Genomic DNA, 22,340 nt, shown 5'->3' on the forward strand with positions numbered 1-22,340 from the left:
AGGTGGGAGGAGAGTTATTTTTCCCTTTCAGGAGAAATGTGCTCTGAGGGGAAATAAATAAATAGGAAATAAATAGTTAAGGCTTCAACCTGTGAAGCCAAATTCTCTGGCTCCTGGGAATTCTGAATCTGGATGGATCAGTGGTGCTTGGCCACATCCCAGCCTTCAGTCACTGGTCCTCACAGTGACCCCGCTGGCCTGGCCTCTGGGTCTGGTCGGGGAGGGGTCAGGCGATGGGGCCCAGGAGGTGCTACCCAACTCCTGGGCATCAGGGTGACCTGAAGGCATCATGAGGACTCCCCACCTGCGGTTTCTCGTGAGGTCCTGCACTGTGTCCCTCAGCACCCCGTGGACCTCCCAGGGGTGGCTTGGAAGGCCACAGGGGCCAGAAGGGGACTGGGCTGTTTTATTTTATTCTGGCAGGCTGGCAGAGAGGCAGGCACATTAGCAATGTCATTATAGCCAAGAGCGCGGAGCCCAGGGAATGTCAGTGACTCTGTAAGGGCCACTCGCTCAGTGCTTCCGTGGAGGGAAGCCAGGCTCTGGCTCCAGAGACAGTGGACCTGGCCGCACCCTCGCTAGTGGGGCCGTCCCCGGGCTGGACCACCCTCACTTCCTCATCCTCTCCCGCTGCTCGCAGGTGGGGGATCAGCTCCCCAGCACGGCCGCGCCCCTTCCTGTCTAGGGAGCTGCACAAGGACCACATCTGTGCTCCCAGACTAGAGCCGGGCAGTGATGCCAGGCCACGCGGGTGGGGGCACCATCGCTGTTGTCTGGGGTGTGGCTGGAACTTCAGAATTCCTGAGGGAGGAGGATGATAAGACTGATAAGTACCATCGCCTTAGAGTTTCTCACATATGAGCTGGTTGTATCAGGAAAATGCTTAAGGAAAATAAAAGCGGGGACACAGAGCAGCTTGCTCCTGTGAAACTTGTAAAGCACTGTTATCAGGCATTCTCTGTTTCCTTACTGTGTTCCCTTTCAAATGTTATAATTGAAGGAAGCTGTAAAATAACGTAACATAGCAGAGGTTTGAATCTGAACGTTGTAGCATAATACGCTCTTCTCTGCTTACCCCAGAAATCCCGGCTGAAGTTTGTGCTGGTTTAACCGTGAGACTCGCTTGTAATTATCTGCTGTCATCAGCACAGTTGTGACTGATTAGAGACTCCGCAGTCTGGGAGGGTCTCTGATGTGGGGTCTGGGGAGGCTTCCATCTGCTCAGCGAACATCGTTCTAGGTGGTGCTACTGGACTCAGTAAACAGTTCCTTTTTGGAGGCTTTTTAAGCTTCTCTCAAATCCCATCTTGCTTATAATGGCTTTCCTAAAAAGGGATGTCTCGAGTTTAACATCTGGTTCCATGTATCTCTTTCTCTGTACGGAATAACACTTTCACAAACATCACTGGTCTTGTTCCATCTCCTTGCTTCATTTCCTAAGTGTTAGGCCTTGTTAATTTGACCTCTTCACCGAGCAAAGTATGAGTTGTGTGAGCTGGTGTCTCAGCCACACACGTGAGGATTCAGACCTTCTGTGTCCCCACCGCCTTGTTGTAAACTCTTCTCCTGGGGCACTTTGTTCTTGTTCGTCGGCAGTGTAAGCTTCCAGAAGCCTGGACGCTGGTCCTCTCTGCACACATTGCCGTGTTGCCCTTCTGTCACCGTGTTTTCCCAAGAAGAAGCAGGTTGGACTGTTTGAACATGAGATTTCAGGAAGAACAGTGTGAACGGGTGTTTCAGAATTACCAGGAAGACTTCAGAGAAAACAGTGATGGGAGGGTGGAGCGCTTCCAGAATTAGTGGGAAGACAACAGAAGTGCAGCCTGGAGCTCCATTTGTCTAAGAGCCATGTTACCACCAAGAGGAGACTTGTTGGTGATGAGTTTCTTCTTTAACTAGAGAACTAGTTTAGTTAACAAGCTAAGAAACACCCATATATATCCATAAGTGTGTTAATCGCTCAGCTGTGTCCAACTCTTTGCGACCCCATGGACTGTAGCTCACCAGGATCCTCTGTCCATGGAATTCTCTAATAAGGAATACTGGAGTGGGTAGCCATTCCCTTCTCTAGGGGATCTTCCCAACCCATGAATCAAAACCAGGTCTCCTGCATTGCAGGCAGATTCTTTTCCCATATGGATATGGGAAGCCCATATCCATAAGGATATATGCTTATTACAGAGAAAATAGGAAACCTCTGGAGTAATCTGCCTTACTTATTGGTTTACTGGGTCCCAGCTTGCTCTTCCTGCTTTGTTTGAAAAAACTAAACACTGGGTGACTGGACATCATCGTTATGGATCCTCCCTTAGAGACCGGCTGGAGGGGCAGGGTCTTGTTATGACAGTCAGGACATCGTGGCTTCCTGGTATTGTGAAGGCGCATTGATCACAGCTGAGGAGGGGACGATCCCAGTCTAAAATAAGCCTGCACAAAGACAAACACTCACTCTTTCTCTTTTCCTGCGTGGCCCTCACCCTCTTCCTTGGACGATGTGAGGCAAGAGCTTTGAAATGGATCCTACTCCACTGAGAATTGATATTAATTGGGTTCAGATAGTACTAATAGCTGAAAACAAGGGATTAGTATATTAGACTCTCTGCCAATCAGGTAACATGTATTATCTCATAAATCCCTCCCAACACACTTGAGAAGGAAGACGTTAGGAACACCCACTCGGTAGTGATGAGGAGTCTGAGGCCAGTGGGGGTGAAGCGTGTTGCTGAGGATACTGGTGACAAAGCCAGGTCCCCCTCGTCAAGATGCATACACACTCCTGGCAGGTTGGCCACCTTGCTGTCTGGTGGCATCATCGTGGGTGGTCCCCTTGGCCCTGGGCAGCTGCCCTGTGGTTCACAGCGCTGTTGCCGGTGGGCAGCACTCTCTGGGGACTGGCTGCAAGTTTCCCGGTAGCCTGACCATAGGCACCATCTTCTCATCCCACTCTTCTCTGTTTTGAGCCCTTTCTCCCTGAAGCCTGGAAACCCATCAGAAGGTGCCAGATCACCTGGAGTAAGTGTGGGGGCAGCTGCCCAGTCACTGGGGATGGGGTGGGCTCCACATCTGGGAGGGGAGGGGGGCTCTCATGGATCCCAGAACTACAGCTCTGGGCAGTGATTTATAAAAAGCAAGTAATGACCCCAAACACCCCTCCCTTCTGGGGCATGGCCTCTGACTTAGGTCTTTGCTGCTGCTGCTGCTGCTGCTGCTGCTAAGTCGCTTCAGTCGTGTCCGACTCTGTGTGACCCCATGGATGGCAGCCCACCAGGCTCCCCCGTCCTTGGGATTCTCCAGGCAAGAACACTGGAGTGGGTTGCCAGACCTCAAAGCATCAAAAGGCTCTTGAAGTCCTACCCCAGCGATGATGTGGAAAGCTGCCGGCCCCCACAGGAGGAATCTGTGTCCACTTCCAGCAACGTCTGATTTCATGGTTGTGCAGCAGAGCAGGCTGGCCCCTGGCACCATCACCTCCCCAGGAGGCTGCCCATTCTGAACCCATCTCTGTAGAACTGGACTCAGGCTCAGTTATTCAGACCCCCACATGGGGGACCCAGACTCAGAGCCTTCCATCTCCAGTGTCAGCAGGCAGGTTTCCCAGGTGGATCTGCTTGGTCACCTGTGTGCAGTGAGTGCTCTAGACTGTCTTGCTACCCTACCCCCACCCCCCATATGCTAAAGTTAGCATCATTCATCAGTCCAGTCATTCATTATGCTTCCTATTCCCATTGTTCAGTGTGTGTATTTAAAAAAAGATAATCAAACAGTAACCTCCTGAAATAGTCTCCCTGCTCCTTAATCTCAGCTGGAATCATTTGCACTTACTTAGCATGACATAGCGGCTTCCCTCATGGCTCAGATGGTAAGAATCCGCCTGCAATGCAGGAGACCTGGGTTTGATCCCTGGGTTGGGGAGATCCCCTGGAGAAGGGAACGGCTACCCACCCCAGTATTCTGGCCTGGAGAATTCCATGGACAGAGGAGCCTGGTGGGCTACAGTCCATGGAGTGGCAAAGAGTCAGACAGGACTGAGCGACTTTCACTTTCACTTTTCACTTCATCAGGATTGTGAAAAGCAGGCCTAACGGTTTGCTAGTCATGTGGCCCAGCAGCTGTGTGTCTTCTAGTTATATCTATGCCAGGGCAACTAGCAATTCTTGTTCAAATTGAACTTGGCTGCATAGTGATCTTCGTGCAATATGTTCTCAGACCAGCTTTATCCTTTCTGATGGATTTTAATTTGTGCTATCCTCTTAACCTGTGTCATGATCTCCTCTTGACCTTATAGCTCCCTTTTCCAAAATTAGTCTATTACTCTGAGTCAGAGGGCCATTCACCCAGTTGTAATATGTTGAATATACCACAATTGGCTGAAAAGTAAAGTTTCAGGCTTCCAGGCCAGAGAGCATTAAGAGCAAGTTCTGTAGCATGAGATGGCTGACCCCACCCCAGAAACACCTAACACTGGACTGATAACTCCGAGTCACTCAAAAGAGATGCCCTAGTGCCCCTGCCAATCCAAAAGTAGAGAGCTTCTCCTTTAAGGGGTGGGGGTTTCTTTAAGTGAGACACGCTACATTTATGCTCAGACTCCACCCACCTGGAGGAGGGTGTGGCTTCTGAAGGACATGGCCCCGGTTTCAAGGTGATGATGGGTGGTGCTGGCAGCTGCTGGATTGGCGGGCCTGCTGATGGGAAGAAGTCACTGGACCGGAAACCTCTTCAGTGGGGCCTTCTCCCTCCACCCTGATCTTTACAGGGAAGACGAGACTCCAGAGGCCCCCTGGGGACGCACTTCAGGATTTTGTTGGTGGAGGAAGGAGGGCGTCTCCCCGGACCCATGGGGTAGCGGGCACCCAGCTGGGCTGTGTCGTGCCCGGGTGACACTGCCTGTGCTGTGTCAGTTCCGTGGTCTAGGGACCATGGAAGGGGTAGTCCTGCCACGGGTGGAGCCGTGTTTAAAAGTCATGGCGTTGCTGCCCTTCTAAGTAGGCTTTTCCTTTCTAAAAGGATGGTGGGATTTTCTGTTGCCATGGCAAATGTCATGTGAACAGACAGGTCTCATGTTTTTCATCACCAGCTTTTATACCTTCAGCAAGTAGATTTGCCTTTTTTCCAGTAGACATGTTGTTTGCCGCATGTTCCTGTTCCAAAGGTTTTCTAAACGCCCTGTATCAGTGGTTTTGTCATCAGCGTGACACTGCTGATAGATCAGGGAGCTGCTCGCAAGTGTGGCTTCTGTCTTCTCTCGGACCTCTTCTCCCAGGAATTCTGCACAAAGACCCTGCTTGTCTCCCTGACCTTGCTGACACTATTTATTTGGGCTCACACATTCGACTTGGCTTCCTTATCTTTTCCCCATCCTGTTTGAATGTGTTCAGCATGTTTTTGTGGATTGCCCCATTGTTAACGTTTTGTGAATGTAAATTTGGGGCTTCCCTGGTGGCTCAGACTGTAAAGAATCTGCCTGCAATGCAGAAGACCCAGGTTCAATCCTTGCATGGGGAAGATCCCCTGGAGGAGGGCATAGCAACCCGCTCCAGTATTCTTGTGTGGAGAATCCCATGGACAGAGGAACCTGGCAGGCTACAGTTCACAGGGTCGGAAAAGAGTCGGACATGACTGAATGACTAACAAACTAGGTGCACACTAGATGTTGGTGAACTAATCGCTTTATAGTTTTCTATGTCATGTATACTTGTTAAAATAGGTTATTTAAAGTTCTCCAAGTGGCCCTGTGTTTTCCTTAAACTGGGATTTTGGTGTATGGTGCAAATGGAAAAAAAAAGTTTAGCCCAGAATGCTTGGCCATCTTGATTAATTACACATGGCAGCTTGGATGAAGTTAAGGTGATGTCACAATTTTCAGCAGGAAGGAAACTGGCCCCCTTCCTGGTGCAGGTGGCTGCAGCCTGTTTACGTGCTTGTCCTGTTTCTGTCGTCCTTTGTTAGTCTCCAGTTGTGCTCATGGCCCAAACGTGGGAAGACCGCACCTTGGGATTTCAGCCCCTCTTGGTATTTAACAGATCACGCATTTACAGGGAAACCGGAATGTCTGTTGAGCAAGTGAGCAAAAGCCAGACAGTAAGCCCTTGGATTTCTTTGGAAGGAATGATGCTAAAGCTGAAACTCCAGTACTTTGGCCACCTCATGCGAAGAGTTGACTCATTGGAAAAGACTCTGATGCTGGGAGGGATTGGGGGCAGGAGGAGAAGGGGACGACAGAGGATGAGATGGCTGGATGGTATCACTGACTCGATGGACGTGAGTCTCAGTGAACTCCGGGGATTGGTGATGGACAGGGAGGCCTGGCATGCTGCGATTCATGGGGTCGCAAAGAGTCGGACATGACTGAGCGACTGATCTGATCTGATCTGAAGGTCTCTTCTGTGAAGCCAGGGGCCGCAGACGTTCAGGGGTCTGAAAGGAGCCAGTCAGTGGGTGTGGAGGGTGAAGCCCGCTCACCGTCAGCTATAGACCAGGCGAGAAAGGAGATTCCCACACTAGGCATCGACCACACACTCCAGATGGTTTGTTTTACTCCCTTAATTAGGTTTGCAATGATTGTAGCATCTTATGAAGCTGCACTTTTGAGTCTTGCCCTTGGGCTTGGCACAGAGTCTAAGACCCTGAAGCCAGTAGGTGCACCATGGTTCACGGTCAGTATCAGACTCGGGATAGGCAGCCAGAGGGTGTCCTTAAGGACAGGAATGTTAGCTTCTGAGCTCTGGATGCCCTGTGCTGGCTCAGCTGAGGGTGAGGGTGGGGGCGATGCACGCGGAGGCCAGTGAGGCGGCTTTCACAGGGACCAGTCCTCATAGAACCCGACCCGAGGAAGGCTCTGTCAGTCTTCAAAACCTAAATGCCCCCAAACACCCTGTGATGACGACAAAGGCAACAAAGAACTTGACCTTCAGCTGTGGGCAGGGTTAAGACAGCTTGCGCTGTGTGTGTGCAGTAAATGCAGAAGCAGTTAGGTGGTTCTGGCAAACGCTTTACCTCCAATCCATTTCAGGCATTTTCTGCTTTTTCAATCCATGACTCAGCTTTACTAAGTGGCTGCTGAAGTTATTGGGGGGCAGGGGGCGGGATGCAGGATGCGAGAAGCTGCCTTCACTTTTTAAGGCAAAGAAGTGAATTCCAAAATAATAATGACAGTATTTTAATACTGTCATTAATAATGATAGCTTTTTACCATTTATTTACCATCTAGCTCCTGTAGAACAGCCCTTCTTTCTGCCTGTGTGTTGCAGGAGTGGGGGTGGGGGTCCCACCTTCAGCCATAGCCCACAGTGCCTTGTCCCCAGGCCGTCACCTGCTGTGGCTGCAGGGGGTAGGCATCCTTCCTGCTTTCTGTACCATCCTGTCAACTGGAAAGTGGACTGTGGCATAGAAATCATTCCAAACCACAAAATGTGGTCTAATGGCACCTAAACGCATAAAACAGTAATCCTCACTAGTAATCACAGAAATGCAAATGGAGACCAATGAAAGATTACTTTCATTTCTCTAGTGCAGAAACAAATGAGCCCTGATGATCAGATGCGGGCACAGTCCAGCAGGACCAGCTGTGCTCCAACCTGCGGGCAGATCGCACAGCAGGGAGAACCTGATCCCCTGACCTGCTGATGCCTTCTCTCAGGATTGATTCTCCAGAGGCTGAGACACGATTAGTGATGGCGAATAGCATTTCTCCTAAGTGTTTTAGAACTAAGCGACACAGATATCCACGTCTTCCTGGTGGCTCAGTGGTAAAAAAAAAAAATCCACCTGCCAATGCAGGAGGCGTGGGTTTGAACTCTGGTCCAGGAAGATTCCAAGGAGAAGGAAACGGCAACCCACACTAGTATTCCTGCCTGGGAAGTCCCATGGACAGAGGAGCCTGGTGGGCTACTGTCCTTAGGGTTGCAAAAGAGTCGGACACAACTTAGCAACTGAACAACAAGAGCACGAATGTCCAACAGCAGGGTGACGGTTAAATAAAGCATGACTCATGAGAGACTGTTCTCCCACTAAAACTGTGCAGCTGAGGAATCTGTCATTATGCTGGTAGAAGTAGAACGCGGTGGCTGATGGGCTTTATGGTCACCTTCATTGGGTTTGAACTCTTCTCCCACCACTTACAAGCTGTGTGACTTGAGAGAGTCATTGAACCTCTCTGCACCTATTTGCTCCTACCTCAGAGGGGTGCTGGCGGAGCTTAGAGGAGTTAGGAGGGCACTTAGTGAGGATCTGGAGGGCTGTCACCGCTGTGTGAGCGTCAGCTGGCGTTTGTGACACAATTGTTGGGAAACATTCACGTAAAGCCAGATCCTAGTAGAGTGACACTAAGGCTGTTTGAAAAGCCCACGTCGTCACACAAACACTAGAAGCTGTAAATCACAGTGACTACCTCTGGGTAGAAGGACTGCCAGTGACTTTTGATTTCTACTCTTTCCTGTATTTTTCTAAATCTTCAGCAATAAATTACATATTACTTTTATTTTTATTTATTTACTTATTTTTAACGGAAGGATAATTGCTTTATGCGTTGATAGGTGGCAGAAAATGACAGACTGCATATTTCTTCTATAATGTGAAAAGCAAGTAGCACTGTTAGCTGCTTGAAACCTTTTCTGGTTTCAAGAAAAGTTGAACCCTTTCTGGATTAGCCCATGGCCAATCAAGCTCATGGAGTGCCCCAGGCTTCCCTCTGCCCAGTGGGTTTTCTGGGTTACAGCCCTAGTCTCTGCTCCCTGTGGTCAGTAGCTTAACATTTCTGTACAGTGTGCCAGGGTTCTTCAGGCTGTTTCTTCGGCTCCATTACAATGGTGATTCTCAACTCAGGGTGTGTGTTAGAGTCATTCAAGGAGGTACCAGGCTCCTGGCTAGACAGATTAAATCCCCCATCTGGGGTGGGAGGGACCTGGGTCGTAGTATTATTTAATGGCTCACAAGGAAATCTCAATGCACAGTCAGGCAGCGGGCGGCAGCCTGGGGTCGGCAATCCTCGGGTGTTGCCGGTGCTGCCCTTCCTTGCCTGGCAGAGAGCTCTGCCCTCGAGTGAGACCCTGCTTCCTCTGTCAGTCTCAAAAGTCAGTCCAAGCGGTGTTTCCCCCATCGCCCTAAAGAAAAGATTCCCCTGACAGCTTGCTTAAAATAGACGTGTTAGTCTCTCAGTCATGTCCAACTCTTTGCGACCCCATAAACTGTAGCCCACCAGGCTTTACTCTCCTTGGGATTCTCCAGGCAAGAATGCTGGAGTGGGTTGCCATTTCTCCTCTAGGGGACCTTCCCGAACCAGCGATCAAACCTGGATCTCCTGCGTGGCAGGAGGATTCTTTACCATCTGAGCCACCAGGGAAACACCCAGACCCTAACCCAGACCTACTGAATCAGAACTTTGGGGGCAGGGACTTGGTAATGTGTGTAGTTAACGAGCCCCCTGGGTGGCTCCCACCATCACAGAGGTGTGGGAACTCTGCTCTGCTAGAGCCAAGGGGCCGTCCCAGTCACACGCTGGGAAGCGCTGGGGGCCCACCTGGCTCTCCACCTGCTCCTGAGACTGACAGGTCAGAGCCAAGATACTGCCTAGGCATCGGGAGGGGCGGGGTCCCCGGATGGCTGCGCAGTCGTGCTTGATGCCTGCTGGCCGTGATGTCCTCAGGGGTCGCTGGGATCAGCAGCAGCCACAGCACCCGGGACCTGTTAGGAGCGCCCTTTACAGAGTCCCCCCAGGCCTCAGAGTCAGCATCAGGGGTGGGATTCCTGCACCTGCTGGAAGCAGGTACCCGGACTTGCTCCCAGAAAGCAAGGTCTTCCGTTCTGAGCTGGGGGTGGTGGACCCCAGAGGCCCAGGATCACACTTGTGAAGCCCTGCTCTGGGCTCACCCATGTCTCTTGGGCATTTCAGGTGCCACTCAGGTACAAGTCTAGTCCTAATGCTCTTGTGGGCAGCATGTTGCTGCCACTCGTAAGTCTGTGATGGCAAAACATGTGGCTGCCTTCCAGCTGTAATTCCTGGGCCATGGTTTCTTTCAAGTGAATGAGTACTGTGGCTGGAAATATGTCTTTCAAAGATTCTGACCTAAGTTTGACTCAGAACACCGTCCCATAGGCAGAGAGGTGCGCGCTGCTCCCGTGGGCTTCCTCCAGGTGTAACCTGTGGCCCTCTGTCTCGCAGGTTCTACCATCAGCCGGTGCTCGCGTGGTCCTCGCAGCCCCTGACTGGCCGCAGCCACGCCTACTGGAGGAGAAGAGAGCAGGAGGCCCGGGAGGACCCAGGGGGCCGAGGCCCAGTCCCCAGCCTGCCTGCGCATCCGAGGGAGGGTCCCTGGGAAGTTGGAGGAAGGTCTGAGCACGTGATGAAGAAGGCTGTTTGGGAAGACGAGCTGGGAATGGCGGGTCCCGCCAGATGGCAGGACGTCAGCGTTAGAAGCTGGAACCAGCCCCCGAGACTAGGCAGGCAGATGTCAGACGGTGTTGGCGAGAAGTTGTTTCAGGACCTGTACCCGTTCATGCTTGGGGAGCACGGGCTGACCTCCCGGAGCAAAGGGAAGTCCCAATCACTGCCTCGAGTCCTTTCCCCTGAGAGCCTGAGTTGCGTGGAGGTCCCCATCCCTTTGAGCGATGGCCATTTACCAGGTGTCCCTAAAGTGCCACTTCAGCCTCCAAATTGTGCTTCCAATTTGGAATCCACCAGGAACCCCAAGAAGGCTGGCACCTCGGCCCCCTTGCCCCAGCCCAGGTTTGGGAGACCCCTCAAGCCCCCGTCTTATGGCTCCCAGCCACACTCCAGGGCCGGAGCAGAAAATGGCAGCTACACAGATAGCCGGCAGCTGGACCCGGGTGCTGCCCACTCAGCCAGGACGAACAGTGCCAGGCAGGACCTCTACGGGCCTGACCCCGGCCTGGAGCCCCCAGTGTACGTGCCCCCACCCTCGTACAAGTCACCACCGCAGCCCGCCGCACACCCCTGCCCCGAGGAGGCGGTGCCCAGGCCCGAGGGCAGAGGCCGCCGTGTACCACAGCATCCAATGGAGAGGCCTGCTGCTGGCGGTCAGCCTCATTCTGGCTCCCGGGGAGCTGGGAGTGAGTGGGGGGCCAGCCCATGCTCTCCTGTTAGTGTCCCCCCACAGCCCCACCGCACCACGGCTTACGACGGCTCCATCCTGATAATTCCCTTCGACGACCCACGGATACGACACATTAAACTACCCCGACCCCATGGATTCTGGGAAGATGTGAAGCTGGATGGTGCGGTTCCTGCCCCTGACCCAAGAAGCCTGCAGCAGGAGGGGGCCGTGTGGGGCCCATCAGGGAAGGAGAGGGGTCCTGCCCCTGCTGATCCCAGCCCCCCGTGGCTGTGGGGCCAGCCCCCCAGGAATGGAGAAAACGGCAGCTCTCCTGACCAAAGAGACCCCTGCATTGTCACACCGAGAAAGCAGCCTGACGTGAGCGGCAGCCCACAGGAATATCCAGAAAGCCTGGTGTCCTCCCCGAGCCCCCAGGGCGAGAGTTCCTGCGAGACGCAGACCCAGCTCAGAAAGTTCGAGACAGGGTTGCAGCCCAAGAGAAGCTCAAAGAAAAAAACGAGCGAGACCATCTTTTGTTTAGTTTCCATCCCGGTGAAATCGGAGTCCCAGCTGCCAGGTACGGACACGAACAACAATGACCTGAAGCAGAGCGCAGCGTTACAGGAGCAGAGTGTGCTCAGCTTGTCCTCCACCGACCTGGAGCTCCAGGCACTCACAGGCAGCATGGCTACGAGGACAGAGCTGCCAAGACCAGACCCAGGGGGCCCGGGACGGGGCCGGCAAGCAGACGACCTCAGATTCCCCAACCCCGCAAAGCACCGCGCGCTCGCATGGCCTGGTCCGTGGCCTGGGCACCACTTCCGAGACCAGCAAACACAAACCAGCTTCACTCACGAACCTCAGAGCCTGCAGCCCCTCCCAGGGGAGAGGCCAGGGGGCTCCCCCGACCCCGTGCTGCCTCCCAGGTGTTTAGACCCCGCACCCTTCGAGGTTCAGATGCACATGGCGTTGGCGTCCAGTGACCCGAACCAGAGGCCCGGGGCTCATTCCCCGAAAAGTCAAGGGTCCCTCAGCCCATCCAGCAACAGCGCCTTCTCCGGGTCTTCCTGGCCCCAGAACCAGGGCCCCGCGCCAAGGGCCAGCCTGGGTCAGCAGGGCTCTGATGGTCCTGACCGCCGAGCCAGCCCCATATCCAGGGGCGAGGTGATCAAGGGGGAGACCACAGGCCCCTGCAACAGCAGACAGCTGTTCGGGCAGTTCCTCCTGAAGCCGGTGAGCCGCCGCCCCTGGGACTTGATCAGCCAGTTAGAGAGTTTCAACAAGGAGCTTCAGGAGGAGGAAGGAAGCAGTGGCAGCAGCAGTGATGGTAGTGGCAGCGAGGACAGTGACACAGAGCTGCCCTGGGGGAGCTGTGCCCGCCCGGCACCCCAGCCGCTGGGCCCCCTGAAGGACATAGTGCCCGAGGACCCCAGGACCAGGCCGGGCAGAGTCAAGAGCAAGTCCGAGAGCTGGAGTGAGGAGGGGAGGCCTCAGTCCCCCAGGCCCTGGCAGGCAGAAGGCAGAGGTTCTGTGTGGTTGTCGCCCCCCAGGAGCTGGATTGCTGAAGACGGGGACCGAGAGGTTGAGGACAGGGTGGCCCAGCTGGCAGTCAGCCCAAGGCCTGTGAAACAAGCAATATCTTCTGGGTTGAATGATGCAAAACCTGAGCCCCCACCCGATCCAGCAGAACGGAGGGAGCCCCTGCCCAGCCAGGAGCTCCCTGGCAGTCGCGGAGCTGTGGAACTGAGTGCAGCCGGCCCTCCGAGGGCGGGCGGTGGAGAGCAAGGGAGCACAAGGGCGCCCCTCTCTCTTGCCGGCAAATCCCGAGGCCTGTCTGCACCAGACTTGAGGTCTGTGGGGCTGTCGCTGGTGCAGGAGCACAGTACCAGCCAGCTAGCGGGGTCTCCGGGTGATGCCAATGCAATGGAAATCCCCCCAAATGAGTCCCTCGAAGCCAGGGCCACCAGGATCCTGGGCATCGAGGTGGCTGTGGAGTCCCTGATGCCAGGCGCCCAGAGGGCAGGGCAGAGACGGCACCCCGAGCCAGATGGAAGTGCCCTCAGGCCCGAGTCCCCCAGACAGGAGGCAGCGGCCAGCTTGGCCCAGCCCAATGAGTCCACCGCACCCGCCGATGCCTTCTATGGCAGGAGGAAGTGCGGCTGGACCAAGAGCCCTCTGTTTGTAGGCGAGAGGGACAGCACCCGGCAGGCTCCCCGGGCCTCTGAGCCCGAAGGTGTGGATGGGGCCGTCCCCACCAAGGCCCCCGAAACTCCGCCCAGCCCCCTGGAGTCCCAGCCTTTCCTTCCCAAGGACGTGGAGACAAAGCCACCCTTCAGGTCCACCTTGTTCCACTTTATAGAAAGGACCCCAAACTTGGCATTTTCAGAAAAGAAGCTCCGAAACACTTCCAGAGTGATCGAAAGTTTACAGGAGAAGCTGATCTCCCCGCCCAGGAAGGCGGACCCCGACCGCCTGACGAGGATGAAGGAGGTGAGCTCTGTGTCTCGGATGAGGCTCCTGACTTCCCGGGGCGCGGACTCCGCGGAGGAGCCCAAGGCCGAGAGGGGCCCCGGGGCGTGGCCAGGAGGCCTGGTGGCTCCCGGTGCCGGGCACAAGCTCTCCGACCCTCAAGGTGCTCTGTCGCTGGAAGCAGATGGGCATCCAGCAGCACGAAGGGAGAACGGCGGCCGGGACTTCTGGTGCCCAGGTGAGGAGTCAGGCAGAGGGGCGGGTGTTCAGGTTGCATTTGACGTCCTGAGAGCATCTAAATGCCTAGTGGGTAGATGATGAAACCTGCAGATTCAGAAAAGATCAGATCGACTCTGAATTATGGTGCTCAAAGAGTCTTTATTCTACCCAAGAATTATCCAGAAGCTTCTCTTAATAATAAGACCTTGCAGTGTATTTTAAATGATCCAGTCTTCATAGATATTGTCTATGTAAGTGACTAGATAAAATTACCTATATAAACACCCATGGGACCCTTAACTCTGAAGAGGTACATCAGTAAGCTATGCCAGCCAGGGTGTAGGCACCTTGATCAGTCTCCTAGGAGACTAGGGCGTTTGTATTCTGTTCTCTCCCCAGATAATAGACATTGCCCCAGATAACCCTCGGACTTCCCTGGTGGCTCTAGTGGTAAAGAACCCGCCTGCAAATGCAGGAGACACGAGAGGTGTGAGTTTGATCCCTGAGTCAGGAAGATCCTCTGGAGGAGGACATGATAACCCACACCAGTATTCTTGCCTGGAGAATCGCATGGACAGAGGAGCCTGGAGGTTACAGTCCATGGGGTTGCAGAGTCGGACACGACTGAAGCGAATGAAGCAAGAAGCGGATAACCTGCATTGCTTGGTTAGCCTAATGAGAAAAGACATACCCAAGTGATTCAATAAACTTCCTGCCCTGGGATTCTTAGCGAATCCTTTGTCCTCCATTGTTATCTGTCTTCGCCACCATACCATTCATGAAAGACTTGAGAGGTTTAGACAGAATTAGCAGTTTGCACTTTCTCAGCACCAGCCCGCATGCCCCTTGAAGCTCACGGGCCCACCCTGTTTCTTCCAGCTCCTCAGCTCTGATCACTTGGCCCAGGGGAGCCGGTTCTGGCAACAGCCTCCCTCAGACCTGAAGCCCCACGTGTTCTCATCTTCCCAGGTCTCTCCAGTCTTCATTGTATAGACCACGGGGCAGGTTCTCACAGCAGGGACATGGTGCCCCCAAACACCAGTTCTCTCTCCCAGCTCTGACAAGAGCAGGTGAGAGAGCCCTGGGAATTTCTGGTCCAGGCCTGGGGGTTATCAACAATATTACCAGTTATGTTCCCTAGACGTGGTTCAAGGAGGGGAGGCGTCCATCTTGAACTACCGACTGGAAGGGGCCTTTTTTCCGGGAGGGGCAAGGGTGCCCTGTCCTCAGTGGTCTGGCGCTGCCCCTACCCCAGCCCGTCCTGGCAGCCAGGCCCTTCCATCTGCCTAGCTGCCCCAACCGGGTTGGTCCTCCCTACCCCTGCCGCTCTGCTTTCTGTTTTGAAATCAGGTTTATAAGGAGATGGAAAAGATCACTTGTTTCAGCTGGAAGAATCCCGAAATTTTTGTTCAATTAAAAAAAAAAATCTTCACATTTTTTCAGTTTTCTCCCAAATGCAGAGGGATCCTTAATGCTCCCACCCTCTCACAGAATCCAGGATCAACGGAAGCCATCTGTCAGGGCCCTCCTGGGTCATCTGAGTGACCACGTTGGTCTTTGCTGTGGGAGAGAACAGCAGGGGTGTGGAGCCTCGGCCGTTCGTGGAAAGAGCTCTATGGCCCATCTGTGAGCCGTTGTGAGGCGGCAGCAGGAGACCTCCCCCGACCCCCACCAAAAATAGACCCCCTGGCTATTCGAGAGCCATCATAGGCTTTCGAATGCTGGTTCGAAAGCCATCATAGGCTTTTTCTTTTAATTGAAGGATAATTACTTTACAGAATTGTGTTGTTTTCTGTCAGACTATCAACGTGAATCAGCCATAGATGTACATATGTCCCCTGTGCCGCAAGCTTTTATATTGAGTTTCTTATCTGTAAAGTAAATCAGGCTGAGAGTGTTAGTCCTCCTGAGAATTAGAAGAATTTTAAAGGAAGATACATCCTGTTATAAGAAAAACATATTTGTAAAGATTTCTATGCCTCCATCCATGGCCACGTATTTTGGGGAATGTGTTATAAAATTCCTAGTTCCATTCAGCTCTCCCTCAATTCTCAGCCTGAGCATCCGGCATGTGAATGGGGTCAAAAGGGTGTCTGAAATCTCCCAGATAATGTCAGTTTCCATTTTAACCAGCCATTCAGACACCCTCACCTGTGACTTTACTATCTATCTTGTAGCTGTAGTTTCCAACCATTAGAAACTTTTAATTACTTTTTTGCCATTCTGTTTGGTGCATTTGCTATTTAATACACAATAAGATGACCAAAAATCTCAAGGCAGAGAGCTCCTTGTGGTGACGGCTTCCTGAAGTGGCCACATAGCGAGACCCATGAGGGCAATTGCTCACGTGTGCAGCCGCTCATGTACGCCCTTCAGCCTTCCACGTGCTGGTCACCAGGTCTCACTGTGCAAAGCCAGTCCTTCTGAGAGGCCTTAATCGAGGTAGGAAAGCCTTGTTGCTCATAAGCTTTTGGACTCTCCTTTTGATGTATTTTTATCATTTTAAACACACAAGTCATCATCTCCATCCTCGCCCAACCCCTGCCTCTGTCACCTCAGGGTGTGGGACCCGCTTCACTGCTCCAGACTCACAACCCACTTAAATTCAAATTTTGTTCTGGAATTTTCAAACAATATCGTACCTCATATATCTGTAAACCGCACCCCCCCACACACACATCCTTCTAGAACTTTATTATCTGTGTTATGTACCCATCGTATCATAAAGACTTGCCTTCAGCTTAAAGACAGTCATTTCAGCTAACATTGTTTTAGTGGTTTTCGGTCAGGGGAGCTCTGGCTAAGAAATCAGCAGCTCAAAACTAATTCAGGTCACAGCATTCCCATCTCCACTGGATGGATTATGTCAGAAGCCTAATCCAGGCGCTTCAATGTCTGAGCCTGCTGGTCTGGTCCCGTCCACCTCCGCTGGCCGCTCTCCTGGTACACGTTCAGGAGGAGAGTGGGGACAGCCTGTCCTGTTCGGTCCTGGGGTGGGGATAACCGGGGCAAGCTTGAGGGGAGCCACATGATGCCATTAGAAGGCTGGGCGTCAGCACATCCTCACAGGCGGTAGCCTTCAAGGGTGTTCATACGTGAAATACCCACCAGGGTGGGCCTTAGTGATCTGTCTTCCCCCAACACAGTGCCCACAGGAACCAGGAGGGGCATGACTTCCCTGTACACTGGCGCCTCTGCCGGCCAGTGTGGTGGCCCCTGGTCACATGTAGCTCCTGAGCACTTGAAACATGGCTCGTCCCAATTGAGATGGGCTGTAAATGTGTGATACGCATGCCAGAGTTCAAAGACATCACCAAAAAAAAAAACAAAACTAAGATGTCCCAATAATTTTTTTTGGTTACCTGTTGATAACATTTTGGATATATTTGGTGACATGAAATGCACCATTGAAACTATTTTCACCTGCTTCCTTTTGTTTGCCCTAACATGGCTACTAAAAACTTACCATACTGCGGCTCACATTGTATTTTTATTGAACCCAACCCTCCATGGTCTAAAGAAGGAGTCCTTGGTCATACTGATTTCTCTCTGTGGTTCTGTCTCTGGGCCCTCAGCTTCAGCAGTGGGGGTCGGGCTGCAGGCATGTCCTATAGGGCAGTCTCCACGTACCTGCCCTCAGGTGGGCTGCTGAGGGCCGGGCTCTGTGTCCCTGGAAGCTCAGCCCCTCGAGGCCTCTCCCTGCCGCCAGCGCGCCCTTTCATCCATTCATGACCACCCACCTCCATCTCATCTTCGCTCATGGGGGTCCCCCAGAATCAGCACTGAATGAGGCCAGCTGAGCTCAGAGAGGGGCTCAGCTACTAAGACCCATGTTGTCACGGTGGGTGTTAAGTGTAGACCCGCAGAAGGCAGCTTGTTCATGGGATCTCTGCCTGCTTTCAATGAGACGGGCACGTGGTGAGCAGCAGACTCCGTCCAAAAAGTGGAGCCTGTCCCAAGTGCGACAAACTTCGCTTGTGTCTTAGTTGTTGCAGTTGTGGTGTCTCCTCACGTACATCCCAAGGAGTCAAGAAGGTGTGTGGTGCGTTAGTCGTTCAGTCGTGTCCGACTCTTTGCAACCCCATGGACTATAACCCACCAGGCTCCTCTGTCCAGGGCATTCTCCAGGCCAGAATACTGGAGTGGGTTGCCATGCCCTCCTCCAGGGGATTGTCCCAACCCAGGAATCTAAGCTAGGTCTTCTGCATTGCAGGCAGATTCTTTACCATCTGAGCCACCAAGGAAGCTCAAGAATACTGGAGTGGGTAACCTATCCCTTCTCCAGGGGATCTTCCCGACCCAGGAATCGAACCGGGTTCTCCTGCATTGCAGGTGGATTCTTTACCAGCTGAGCTACCAGGGAAGCCCAAAGTCCCTCAGTCGTGTCCGACTCTTTGTGACCCCATGGATGGTAACCCTCCAGGCTCCTCTGTCCAGGGGGTACTCCAGGCAAGAATACTGGAGTGGGTTGCCATTTCCTCCTCCATTGTCAAGATGTGCAGAGGACACAAGATATCTTGCTGCCAGAGAAGTGGGACTCTGCATGGCCTTCAGAATGCACTGTCGTCCAGATGGGTTGAGGAAGAGATGGCTCTGTGATAGTTTTGATACCTGTTGAATTGTACCATCCTTCCAGACTTCTTACGTGTTTGCTCTTAAGAACTTAGGAGCCCTTTGACCTGCCATGGGAGGAGATTCTGACCATGGGAGGTACACATGTGAGCCTCAGGTTTGCCTGGACCCCGGAGATCTGTGATGCCCGAGGGGCCCAGCCACAGCCCAAGTGATAATCTAGGACCATTGTTCTATTGTATGGTGTCCCTTTTTGGAAACCGAGACCACTTGGGCCCCGTGTGTGTAGAGTGGATCAGCATGGCAACTCAGACTCACACGCACTGCTGTGTGTGGAAGGCTGGTGGGTGAGCCTGCAGCCTGGGGCCTGCATGCTGGCTGTGGGGTCAGAGATAGGAGGCCTGCCATCACCAGGCCCAGTTCTCAGGGTTTCAGCCCCACCCTGGGACATCACTGGTCCCACGGCAAGCTTTCCTTAGAGTTGCCGTTAACATACATGCACACAATATCCTGCTTAGCGTCAGCTGAGAGAGTCGCTACTGCTTTACAAGAGTTGCACTAAGTGAATTATGTTCCCTGTGAACAACAGGAAGGGACGGTCAAAATACTAAGCTGCCCCCATTTCCCATCTGTGATTAGGCATGGGTCATACCCGTTCCTTCAAAACAGCCTTTAGATGGTAGCCGTTTACTCCTAGATAAAAAATACGGTCGGTGGGCCTTGCTCCCCACACTTTTATTTCTGGCCTGAGGATTAAATAGAAAGCACACCAGTGGAATATACTACTCATTTTCTTTTGTTTCCTTTTTTTTGCAGATTCCTATGACCCCAGCAGGGTGGAGAGGGTGTGATGGCACGCCTCTGGAGTGTGGGGCCGCGTCTTTTGCTGACGGGTGACCCCCCAAGCTGGCCTCAGCCCCGCCACCTGAGAGGAACCTCACTGGGCCATCCTTCCCCGTGGCCAGGACACCCATCGACTCCACAGAGTCACTCTGTGGAAATAAAGCAGTAGTCTGTTGAAAGCATCTGTTTTTATAGCACGAAGGGTTAATACCTATGTTTAGAAAAGAGTCACAAGGACCCTCCTTAATGATGGATTTAGCCCAGCTGATAGAGCGTTTGGTGTTAATCTGGCTATATGTGAAAACTCAAATGTGGGTGGTTTAATGAGTGATTTTGAAAGGACCAAGAATGTCATAAATCCCCCTTCGCATCCCTGTGGGCTGCTGTCCACGCTCCCCTTCGGGAGTTTGGGGGACGTAGCCCATTGCTAGTGTTTTAGCACTTTGAGTTTCCGGGAAATGTGAACACGTATGTATGATCCATTTCTCATCAATTTGGCCTTTTGCTGCTGAAGTCACTTTACCTATTAAGTAACTTGCCATCAGCAAATGAAAGCGGTAGCTTGTAAGTTTCCAAAAGATGAAACCTTGTACCATGATGGATAAGAGTATTATTTATCGGCAATGAGACGCTCTGATCTTTTGCAAACATGCCATCGTCTGCTTTGCACTCAGTATTATCTATTTTTATTTCCTGTATGGATGTCTAGAAATTCTTTATATGAGAAATAATTGCTGGTAAAATAGACCATTTTAACAAAGTAACTATATTTCTTTTTACCAAAAAATGCTATTTTTCTATGATGTAAACAATTGTTAGGTGGCAGATTTTTAAGGAAGTTTATTGTATTTAAGAGTCTGTATCCCTTTGTGTGAGAGGAACCCAGAGAGGGTTCACATTTGCTTTAAAGCATAAACCCCTCACCCATTCACAACTCTTGCTACTCTTAGTTTATCTTAGAAAGAGATGTCAATAGAGACATTTTTCAGGGTTAATAAAATTAACTTTTCACAAAATTTTTTTTTTTTTTTTTTTTAACAAATGCAGCTATAAGGTTATATTTGAAAATAACCCTCTTAAAACCAGCCAACATCCTTACAACAAATTTTTGCTGCCATATTCACTAGAATTACCAAAAAACCCCATAGTTTCATCTTTGTTCGTCTGCAGGGATGTGCCCTGAGACCAGATCCCCCCTCCCCTCACCCCCACTGTCCCTTTAAAGAAATGTGTATTTTTATCTAGAATGATCTTTAATTAGCGTCTGCATATTTTCCAAAAGTGCTAGAGACATTATATGTACGCCGTTACAGAAGTATTATGAGGCCTATGTATTCTGCTGTTTACTATTGCATTAATCTGCACAAAGTTTATGCATTTTTTTTATGCGTTTGTCACTTCTTTCTAAGTCAGGCTTTCTCGTGAACTAACATTTCCTCAATGGTTTCTGTCTCCTCCCTCCCTCCCTCCTTTTCGTCTTTTTTTCCTTCTCTTTCTCTTTGTTTTTCAGAAATCACCTTATCAATTTCTAAGCATTTTGAATTCCTAAAATGTGAACTGTTGAGTGGTCTGCCATTTGGCCCTAAAACAACTCTGGGCTCTCATGGCCTGTTTTTATCTGTACCATATGATTTTATTTCATCAGAACTTCATGTATTTGGACAGTAATAAACAACACAGAATCTAAGCAGTTCTGAGAAGTCTTTTCAAATCCACTTCGCAGCTTTGCTTCTTCCCTGTTTCTCATGGTCACTCCTTTCCAGATTTTAGTTCGTGTGATATTAGAAGCTTTGCTTCTCACAACCCGTGGGGATGACGGGCCAGGCCCCTGCCGGGAAAATCACTGGAGCCATCTGGTACCACTGGGAGCAGCCACCTGGGGGTCCTCGTGATGGGGTGTACATCCCTCTTAGGTGCAGATGAGAGAGGGTATATGTATATACATGTACGCGTATACACACGTGTCATTGTGTGTACATAAACATGCATATAGACACATGCATGTGTCATGTATGTACACATACAGACACAAATATACTTGTGTGTGTCATGTGTGTGCATACATATTACCAGTTCTGACTTTCCCCTTACAGTCTTTGATTCCATCTAAAACATCTTTTAATCAAAAGAGTTCAATCAGAGCTTATTCCTCGAGAGAAAGAGAAGGATCCTAAAGGGAAGAAATCACAAACAAACCAGAATATGATACTCTGTTTTCTTCTAAATCCTTGTATCATATCACTCTGAAACTATTCTAAAAATTTAGGGGAAATTATCAGTATTTATCCCTTTAACCTTAATTTCTAGATTCTAGCCTGTACATAAGTTTTTGGGAGGAGAGGTAACTGAAAATGTGACTTTTAAACTTGCATTTTCTGAGGTAAATAACGATTTCTAATCCTATAAAGTAGCTTTTCCAGAGGTTTTGAACTTTTGCTAATTATTCTTTTATTATTTCTATTTCTCATACATGTACAGCTCTCTTATCATTTGTGGCTGGAAAGGAAGTATTCATATTTTGTATTTGTCATTCTTTTTCTCATTCATATGATTTACTGTTGGTGTTTAATATTTGGGGGCTTATAAGATTAAAAGTTCTAACTTTGACTATTTGGACTTAAAAAATGTGAGGAATCACATTTGAAATGTATTTGTATCTCTTGTTTTGCAAAAGAAGGGGGAAAATATTGGCAATATAGCTCTAATTACCTTTCTTTGAAGAAAATTCCTGGGCCATTGAAAACCAAACATCTTTATTATTGTTTTGAACCTTCAGTTTCTGCAAACTACAGAAAACTCCCTCTGAAGGATGCACCGTCCCTGACTGCATCTTTAGAATCCTTTTCCATGTTTGTACTTAACTACTTGGGTCCCTTTTTTTTAAACATCCCTTAAAAATGTATGTACTGTGAGATCCTGATTTCCTTCTGAGAGTTGTAGGTTGAGGTTTCATTCTTGTGGAAATTCTAAGTAGATCCTTGTCTGTTTCACATGACGGTTTGTGAAGGGCTGTCCGTTGTTCACAGAAGTCCAAGTGTCTAAACCCAAATGACCCTGTTGAGCTTAAACTCAAATGACTGCTTTTTGCAACAGCAAAATGACTTTCTCTGATAAGCACCTTGGTTGTGGGTTTCTGGGGAAAAGATGAATTTGATTCTCAGTTGACACAACTACTTCCCAGAGCAG

The 22,340-nt window shown here is 50.9% G+C and overlaps 1 protein-coding gene across 3 annotated transcripts in view; it reads left to right on the forward strand.

The window, feature by feature from the left end:
- The window catches only part of JCAD (junctional cadherin 5 associated), a 78,655-nt gene extending 57,814 nt beyond the window's left edge, over window positions 1-20,841 (forward strand). For 2 of the 3 annotated variants that reach the window (XM_006067779.4, XM_006067778.4), the window contains exons 3-4: window positions 10,160-13,758; window positions 19,128-20,841. In XM_006067779.4, coding sequence (XP_006067841.3) covers window positions 10,160-13,758; window positions 19,128-19,162 — 3,634 coding nt within the window. In that variant the 3' untranslated portion in view covers window positions 19,163-20,841. Of the gene's footprint in view, window positions 1-10,159; window positions 13,759-14,138; window positions 14,474-19,127 lie in introns of those variants that run through there. The other variant, XM_006067780.4, reaches the window with a different exon arrangement.
- Window positions 20,842-22,340: the final 1,499 nt, after the last annotated feature.

The sequence above is a fragment of the Bubalus bubalis genome, chromosome 14 (genome assembly GCF_019923935.1).
Source record: "Bubalus bubalis isolate 160015118507 breed Murrah chromosome 14, NDDB_SH_1, whole genome shotgun sequence".
Taxonomy (NCBI): domain Eukaryota; kingdom Metazoa; phylum Chordata; class Mammalia; order Artiodactyla; family Bovidae; genus Bubalus; species Bubalus bubalis.